Genomic DNA, 9,332 nt, shown 5'->3' with positions numbered 1-9,332 from the left:
TTTTTTTTAACTGAAATATATTTGACATATACTATTATATAATTTCCACGTATCTTTGAGTATCAGCAGGTCACAATTTGAGTATTATTTAAAGCGGCTGCCGATATCTGGGGGAAAAAAATGTTTTTTTACAAAGAAATTATCTAGAAATAATTACACTGATGCATCATGCTGTTTCCTCCCCTACCGCTGGAGCTTCACTTATAACTGAAGGAGAATATTTTATAACAAGGCATATATGAACCAGAGGCTCCCCTGGTTTGAACTCAAATCGAGTTTCATCCACTGACATTTTAGTTTCTTAACTATTCTACTGCCTGCAGAGCATTCCACCAGAAGTGTAAGCCACGTGGCAGGTTGATTTATTGTTCTGATTACTTTATGTGTTTTCCCTGGTCCCCAAAGGTGTGTGCATAATGATTTGCTCTCAAAGATCTTCGATCCGCTACAATATCACTAGAAAATTCTTACCTCCATGTGCTCTTATACGCCTGTGCTAATTAGAAGCCAAATTATTATCTTGAAACAATCACTCCTCCTAGCACTATTAACTTTCTTATGATTCAGTGCCCATTTTATTACACAGCTTAACAGACATTAAACATCTTGGAATTTATGCCAATTACAAACAATATGGATATTTATTTTGGTAGTAAAAGTATCGAAGAGGTTTGAAGACTCTTGGAGTTTTCCAGCAATCCGAAATCCTAAAACACTGACACTTAGATTGAAATATTTTAAATCTGTCATAAGCACTGGAGTCTTAGAGGGGAATGTATGTTTTCCCTTCTAGAAGTTTGTCTCTGTGTGTTCTGCCTCTGGTATCATGCAAATAAAAGCATTAAGCTGAGAAGAACTTACAAACACTTTCAGTGTTCCAAGGATCTTTTATGGAAAAGTTGTATGTCCCCCCAACAGAGAAAAGTAAGATGTGAAAGAATTTTTTTACTCAAAGTTTCCAAAGCACAAACATGCAAAAGTATAGCCTTGGGGAGAGTAGGGGGCAGAGTGGCCTGTGTCCCCACAACTTCTAGCATAGACCCCCCCCCCATAATGTCTCAGGTGCCCCAGGGAAATAGTAAGTGTAACTGCCCCAACTGTCATACACTCTGAACCATGACGGTACAGGAAACGAGTCAGAAAACTTGTGAGACCTTGACGCTTCTGTTAATTCTACCAGAGTAATAATGACAAGATTTCCAAGGACACAAACCAAGACCAAAGGCTGTGTGCGCCATCTGGTGGCCAGGTCACCACGCCCGAACCCCATTACCTGGGCATGCCCACCCCCTCCCCGCAATCTTTTTTTTTTTTTTTTTTAATGTGATGCCCGCAACCTGGTCTGATGGTAAACAGGGAAATTCCTGTATTTCTTCTTTTGGGGGGATTATTTTTATTTAAGATACTGAGTCTCTATTTACTCTTATAACAGTTACTTTTAATTTAATGCACGTTTTTAAGTTTAAAAAGGGAGCTGCTTCTACGAAAAATGCTAAGAAATTATAGTGGGGCTAGCCAAGAGACATGGGAAAAATAGTGAAAGTGGTATATGAATGACTGAAGTTTAGGAACTCTCTTAGGGTGGGGTTACCAGATAAAGTAAGGACACCCAGTTAAATTTGAATTTTAGAATTTCGTTTTAGTGTGCGTCCCAAATATTGCATGGGACACACTTGCACTAAAATATTAGTCATTATCTGAAATCCTATTTTAAGTGAACATCCTTTTTTCCTCCCCTATATCTGGCAAACTTACCTTAGGAGAACAAAGAAATTGCACCCGGGACTTCCCTGGTGGCGCAGTGGTTAGGAATCCGCCTGCCAATGCAGGGGACACAGGCTCGAGCCCTGGTCCGGGAAGATCCCACGTGCCGCGGAGCAGCTAAGCCCGTGCGCCACAACTACTGAAGCCCGTGCGCCTAGAGCCCATGCTCTGCAACAAGAGAAGGCACTGCAGTGAGAAGGCTGTGCACCACAACAAAGACCCAACGCAGCCAAAAATAAATAAATAAAATAACTAAATTTATTTTTTAAAAAAGAAAAGAAATTGCACCCTTCTCCTTGTCACTTCCATTTTGATCTATCAAAACAAGCTAACTCTTGTCCTGTCTACGGACTGCGTGGCATTTATGCCCCAATAAACGTGTCCCTGTGGGAGTACTGAGGCCTGACATCTGAAAAATCACGGGGCAAAGGCCCACAGTGCACCTTGAGGTGGGAAAGACCTGGCCACTCAGAACAAGCAGTCTGGCCCCATCAGACCGAGAGGGAGGGGGTTCCGGGCCCAGCTCTCTTTCCCAGCCTCTCGGGTACCTGCTCTGCGGAGGCCGAGGCCTGGCAGCTACTTTCGGGCTCTTACCAACGTTGCCTTTGATGGAGAGCCTTCCGCGCCCCACGTGTAGACCTAGACCCCTGGAGGGGGGCCCGCCCTCGAGGGGGCTCTGAGCCATGGACTTAGAGGGTGCCCACAGCAGCGTTAGATAGAGCCGGCCTGTGGTCATCCCACCCACGATTCCGGTATTTCCTCTTAATAACAACCACACTGGTGTTTAAGTGAGCCTGGCAAGGCTTCCAAATGCACACATGAAGATTACCAACTACCTTCCCCAGAGACAGACGAGGGAAGCTGAAGCTAAAGCACCCCGTGGGTAGTCAGAGGAGAGGACCGTCACGGTTCATTCCCCTGTGCCATGTGCCAGGCATGATCTGAGCGCTTGTACACATGCTAACTTATTAAAATAACTTCTAACAATCCCATCAGATTGGGACTACCATCACCCCGCGTACAGACTGGAAAAAAGGAAACAGAATACGGTGTCCTCCTTGTGTTCACAAAGCCCGTAAGTGGCAGAGACAGGACTTGAAGGCCACAGTCCGGCTCCCGAGCCCGTGCCATGCTTTACAGCCTCTGACTTCTCATGCCCCTTCCCAGAGCCGCCTGGGAAGGAGGAACCAGGCAGCTAAAGACTGGGTTTGAATCCTACTCCACCTCTGACCAGCCGCACGATCCCGAGCAAGGGACCTCGCCTCTCTGAGTCTCAACCTGCCCCCTTGCAAGATGGGAACGTTAATGGGAACATCAGGCTTCAGCAACGCTGTGAGGAGTATCAGTGTAGCATGTGTGAACGGGCTTTGTAAACTCTGGAGTGCTCTGTGAGGTATAAACTACCCACTGTTATCATTAGAGGGAATTCAGTTTATAACCTGCTCCCGTCTCTTGAACTTTGCTGTGCATCCAGTCACTGCTGGATGATCTGGAACCAACAGCTGGTCTATTTATGGCTGAAAATCCGCAGGTCATAGGAAGACAGTGGCACCTGAGCCCCTGGGTGGCCACAAAGATAAGGTTCGTGTCTCGATGACCTATGACATGGTGGTCACTGAAGGAACAGGCCCCCTCCCTCCCCTTCCATTAGTTATAACTGAAAAGCTTGGTTTCCCCAACGCCCCGACCCAAGATCAACCCGACTCTTTGCCCAACGTTGGAGAAGTACCGGCATGTCCTGCAGGCCTGGCTGGCCCCCTCTGACTGTGTGTTGCCTCCTTCCACAGATCAGTGCCCTACAGCAAGGCTACAGCCAGGTGCTATGCCAGACCCTGTCTGAGAGAAACTTAGAAATCACATCCCTGAAGAACGAGGCCGAGAACTTAAGGAGGGATACCGCCATCACATCAGGTGAGGCCCTTCTGCATTTAGGCCCCAGAGCTTCTGCCCTCCCCCTGCAGACATCACCAGTCAACCACCACACCTATGCCCGTGACCTGGGTGCAGCCTCAGGGATCCCCCGTGTCGGTTCATTAGAGCTCTCCCTCAGTGGAGGTTTCTTGCCACCCAGTTCCGAGGGCAGGGCCTGATAAATATTTGAGAGAATGTTATCTCTTGGCTACAAGGTCTCCTGAGCACCGGCCCCACCAGGGAGAACACAGGTCACTTTGTGGCTTGGGTGGTTCCACAAACCGGCCTGAGTGCAAACTAGAGTGTGGACAAAATGGGGTCACTCTTTTTTTTTTTTTTATGATTTGTATGTGTGTGTGTTTTATTATATATTAGTCTCTTAAATCAAACAGAAAACAAAAAGTGGAGCTACAAACCAAAGCTACAATAGTACTAGCTTTTCTCATCACCCGTCTATCTACTTGTACCAGAGGTCTTTATTTCTTCATAAGGCTTTGAGTTACTATCCAGGGTCCTTGACTCCAACCTGAAGAACTCCCTGTGGCAGGCAGGTCTGGTGGTTAAGAACTCTCTTAACTCTTGATTAACTGGGAATGTCTTGATTTCTCCCTCATTTTCTTTTTTTTTTTTTTTTTAAACATCTTTATTGGAGTATAATTGCTTTACAATGGTGTGTTAGTTTCTGCTTTATAACAAAGTGAATCACTTATACATATACATATGTTCCCAAATCTCTTCCCTCTTGCGTCTCCCTTCCTCCCACCCTCCCTATCCCACCCCTCTAGGTGGTCACAATCTCCCTCATTTTCGAAGGAAAGTTTTGCTAGATATAGGATTTTTGGTTGACGGTTTCTTTCCTTCAACACTTCAAGTACATTGAGCCATGCCATCTGGCCTCCGAGGCTCCTAATGAGAAATCTGATCATGACCTACCTTCCTGGGAAATCTTCTCTCAGCTTCATAGACTTTCCTAATGTACCTTATCGTGTCTTATGCAACAGAACATTTTGTATAGTATCGTGAAGTCAGTTAAGTTGTAACGTTATTTTGAGACCAGAATTTAAGGAAAAGGAATTGAATATTTCAAGTGTAGACATTATGAGGTCTTTAAAATTATTACCCATTTTCAAACTAGAAATAAAAAGGCCACTGAAGTATCCTACAGATTTTAATTTATAACAAAGTGAATACCAATATCTAATAACACACGTAAAGAAAAATTTCTTTGGGATCCTTTTTCCTAAGTGTAAAGGGGCCTTGAACTCAAAAAGTGAGAAAACCCCTGTGGTTTATCCCCAGCGGTGATGGGTCCATTTCTTGCTCTGACCTCAGAATGCACCACTGTGATGTACTTCACAAAGCCCTATAAAAGAGAAAGGTGGGCCCAGGTTTTTGGTCCTTAGAGCCCAGGAAGCTGCTTTTGGTGACCTGACGGCCTTGGACCTACAGTTAGCTTGTGTTTTCCTTGTTTCTGCCATTTTGTTGATTTTCGTTTCTCTTTTCTCTACTCTTTTTTATTTGTCTCATTTTTCTTTCTACAGTTAGCATAGTGAGTATTGTTGGTATAGTTAATACTTGATTAGCATAGTTAGTGTAGTTAGTACTAGTTAGCGCTGTTGGTACAGTTAGCGTAGTTAGCGTTGTTAGTAGAGACAGCATACTTAGCCCTGTTAGTACAGTTAGCATTGTTAGTTAGTGTAGTTAGCGTTGCTCGGTAGTGCTGTCAGTCAGTGTAGTTAGCAGGTCACCAGGATGCAGGGCCTCACAGCCAAATCTGCTGGCAAGGCGGCTCATATTGATGACTTCGAGATCCTCCACACCATTGGTGAAGGCACCTTCGGTAAAGTGAAGTTGGCCCGGCACATTCTGACCGGGACACAGGTGGCTCTCAAGGTGATTAAGAAAAGGCGTCAGAGCTTCTCAAGTGTCCAGGCACTTTTCCGGGAAGTGTGCGGTATGAAGGCTCTGAATCACCCCAATATTGTAAAACTGCTGTGGACGATTGACACAGAGGAGGCATTTATCCTGGTGATGGAGTACCTCAGTGGGGGGGACATGTACCGCTATTTGAAGATCCATGGCCGTATGACAGAGGCGCAGGCCCGTGGCCCGTTCCAGCAGCTGCTCTCCGCCCTGCAGCACTGCCACCAGAGGGGCATCGTGCATCGGGACCTGAAGCCACTGAACCTCCTCTTTGATTCCAACATGAATATTAAACTTACAGACTTTGGCCTCAGCAACAAGTGTGATGACACTGGCCTACTGGACACGATCTGCGGCACAGCCCCTTATGCTGCCCCGGAACTCTTCCTGGGGCAGAGCTACAGCGGCCCTGCGGTGGACGTGTGGAGCTTGGGAGTAGTGCTGTACACCATGGTAACTGGGTCCCGGCCCTTTGTGGGAAAAGACTTCCAGGAGCTGCGGAAGCAAATCCTACAAGGGCAATACCCCATCCCACCTTATCTGTCTTTAGAGATAAGGGATCTATTACAAAAAATGATTGCCCTCAGCCCCAGTGACAGAGGCACCTTACCTGACCTCATGAGACATGCTTGGTTAAACATGGGCCAGAAGGAGCCACTCCAGCCACCCTGTGCAGAGGACCTGGAGGTGACAATGGTGAGGACTCCGGGCTTGACTTGCGACCAGATCCAGGACACTGGGACAGGCAGTGTGAGCTCCGTGAAACCCAAGGTGGGGGTCTCCATCATAACTGTGAAGCCCTTCTCTTTCGGGGACCTCAGTGGCAGTGAACTTGAGCCTTCTCCAAGCCCTGTGGTGTCCTCCCTGCAAACCAGTTGGCTCTACCAGAGAAAAAATGTGCAGCCGCAGGAAGACCAGCAGGCAGGGCAGAAGACCGGTGAGTCTGCCTGTCCCCCACCCAGCCTGGAGGCGAGGACTGCCACCCCCAGCCCAGGCCCCCAGTGTGGCACTGGGACATCCACCTCCAGCAGCAGCAGGATTGGAGCCCCGGAGAGAACCAGCTGCCCCCCGGGTGTGTCCAACACTGGAAGGTCCTCCCACGCTGGGCAGCCTGAGAGTGTGTCCTCATCCACTGTCTCTGGCCAGAGCCAGAAAAAGCAAGGGGTGGCTGGGAGAATCTGGAACTTTGTTTTGAAACATCTTTGTTGCAAGCTGCCCAGCATGAGGCGTCATAATAAAGTGAGCCCATGTGAACCCCATGCATGACCGAGGCAGGAAGGTCAGGCCGCCGCGCTCCCTGGGGCCCCGTCCAGTGGAAGACGAGCGCGTTCTCTGCACGGCCTTCAGAAGCATCGTATCCAAGACCCTGGCCAGCTCAGAGGATGGTCCGGAGCAGCCCGGGCGACCGAAAGCGAGGCCACCGTGGCTGCAGGTCTGCCCCTCAACCCCCACCTGGGTGAAACTTGAGAGACTGGACTGTCATTCCTGGGGCACGTCTCCCCTCCCCCACTCTTCTGTCTTCCGTGTTGGTGGGGGAGGGGGATAGTTCTTGTTCCAAGAACTCCTTGGTTCTTCCAATTCTAGTTAATAAACTTGATGCTCCGGAAAGATGTATCACACTCTGCTTTGCGTCGTCCCTGCACAGAATTGGGGCTGTGCATTTTCCAGTGAGACAAGCGTGGACCCATGTGGTGCTTGGAGTTAATCGGAACAACTGGTTCCCTGGTTCAATAAGCCCTTGAACACACGGGTGGCTGGAGCAGGTACTTCCCAGAGGCCTCTCTCTGGGGGCACATGCTCTCGGACGCATCACCTGCACAGTTCCATTGGCTCTCGTGCGCTTACAGGTCACTTGCCGACTGCGGAATTCTCACCGCTAGACACAGAGCACTCTGACCACGTGCCCGTGAACCACCTCGAGGGGCCGTCCCAGATGTGACAGGGCTGGAACCCAGCCAGCGGCTTCTGGAGGTGCTCACAGAAGGCCTCGCTCACTTCCTGCCCTTTGGCCATTACACACTGGGGTCTCTGAACTCGGGCTCCCAAGTGGCTGCAAGTGGCAGAACAATGTGTCCAGCTACCAAGTTCCCAGAAAGTCTCCAAAGCCCCACCCATCTATTGCACTTGTAAATACCGCATTTCCCTGGTCTGGAGAGAAGTAAAGGTGAGAATCACCCGTGTCCTCCAAGCCAGGGCTCCAGTCACACACTTGCTCTCCTTGCTCAGAATTTGGATTCACTTGGGATTCAGTCTCTCTCTCTCTGCTCTTTCTTCTAGCACTTTAGAAGTAAAAAGAGTTCCTGTGAGTGCATTAATCTGTTCTAAAATATTCTTGAGGTGACAATAGGCCTCCTGTGGGGTGAATTTCAGTTCCACTCTCAAGCGATCTATCTTATTAATCACTAAAACTGGACGGATGTTTTCGAGCCAGGCTTGTCGCAGAACTGCCTGTGTCTTTTGCATAATGTAGTGAAATGGCACTGGATTTCATCGTGATCCCTCGGACCCGTTCATCCTCTCTGCTGTCCATGTACCTTAACTTGCCTGCCAGGCGGCTGGAGATGATGCCATTGCTAGATATAAGACAGTCAGCCAGAGTAGTTTTTCCATGGTCAACATGAGCCAAAACACAGATATTCCCGATGTTAGCAGTGTTTTTCTGGAGTTGAATCATCTTATCCAAACTATTGAGCACCACGGTCACTTATTTCCTGTGACGGCTCCCGCCGCCCAGCCAGCCCCGCTCGGATGCCAGTGCCCGACCACACCACGCACGTCGCAGGCGCCCAGACCACCGCGTCCACCTAACGCCAGCGCGCCGGGGGCGGGGCTGAGGACGCACCGAGTTCACTCTTTTAAGGCACCCATTGTCTCACCCATTTCACCCGAGTGCACTTGGGCCCAAGTGAAAACAGTTTCTAATTTTATCCGAGGTGGTTCCCTGATAAAGGGCTTGGGTGTGGAGAGGGGCAGCCAATGCACAGCTGTGGCTGCGCTTCGATTTCCTGGATTCCTTCATTCCTTCAACATGTTTATTGAGCACCTGCTAGGTGTCAGGCCCCCGTTCCAGGCTCTGGGGAGGGAGAGCCAAGCAAGACAGTCAGATTCCTGTACTCACAGATTCGAGAGGGGGTGACAGACAATAAAAGCAAACGGATGAACAAACAAGCCCACTTCAGAGAGCAGTGGTGCTGTGGAGAAAATAAACCGTGTGTCGTGCTGGCCAGCGCTTCAAGGGGGGAGGCCAAGGGAGAACAGCTTAGTGGGCGTGCAGCCACGCAACTCAGGTGGCACTCGAACCCGTGGGCTGGGACTCGAGCCCAGTGAGAACCCACTAACTTTTAATCGAGATCACACATCTGGTCCCGGGACTTAATAAAGCTCAGGTTCTTTATGTCTCATCGCAGAAAGAATTCAGTGAGAGACAAAGTAAGAAGTGGATTTATTTAGAGAGAAACACACTCTACAGGCAGAGCGTGGGCCATCTCAGAAGGCTAGAGGCCCCCAAATAAGGGGTGGTTTGTTTTTATGGGCTGGGTAATTTTACAGGCTAATGAGTGGGAGGATTATGACAACTCTAATATTTTGGGGAAGGGGCGGGGATTTCCAGGAATTGGGCCACCACCCACTTTCTGACCTTCATGGGCAGCCTCGGAACTGTCCTGGTGCTGGTGAGTGTGTCATTTAGCTAATGTATTACAATGAGCCTATAGTGAGGCTCAAGTTCCACTGGA

At 48.8% G+C, this 9,332-nt stretch overlaps 1 protein-coding gene and 1 pseudogene across 2 annotated transcripts in view; both read left to right on the top strand.

Moving 5' to 3' along the window:
* The first annotated feature begins 2,410 nt into the window (after positions 1–2,410).
* LOC309639647 (forkhead-associated domain-containing protein 1-like) overlaps positions 2,411–9,332 on the top strand; it is a 78,900-nt gene continuing 71,978 nt past the window's right edge. The window contains exon 1 of the mRNA XM_082417100.1: positions 2,411–3,675. Coding sequence (XP_082273226.1) covers positions 3,498–3,675 — 178 coding nt within the window. The 5' untranslated portion in view covers positions 2,411–3,497. The remainder of the gene's footprint in view (positions 3,676–9,332) is intronic.
* Positions 4,009–8,418, top strand: LOC309639707 (serine/threonine-protein kinase MARK2 pseudogene; annotated as a pseudogene). Its single transcript has one exon. The product of its transcript is annotated as a serine/threonine-protein kinase MARK2 pseudogene (transcript).

Source organism: Balaenoptera physalus, assembly GCF_965194825.1.
Source record: "Balaenoptera physalus genome assembly, chromosome: 1".
Taxonomy (NCBI): Eukaryota; Metazoa; Chordata; class Mammalia; order Artiodactyla; family Balaenopteridae; genus Balaenoptera; species Balaenoptera physalus.
Note: the sequence above shows the minus strand (reverse complement) of the source record. Positions and strands in the feature narration are given on the sequence as shown.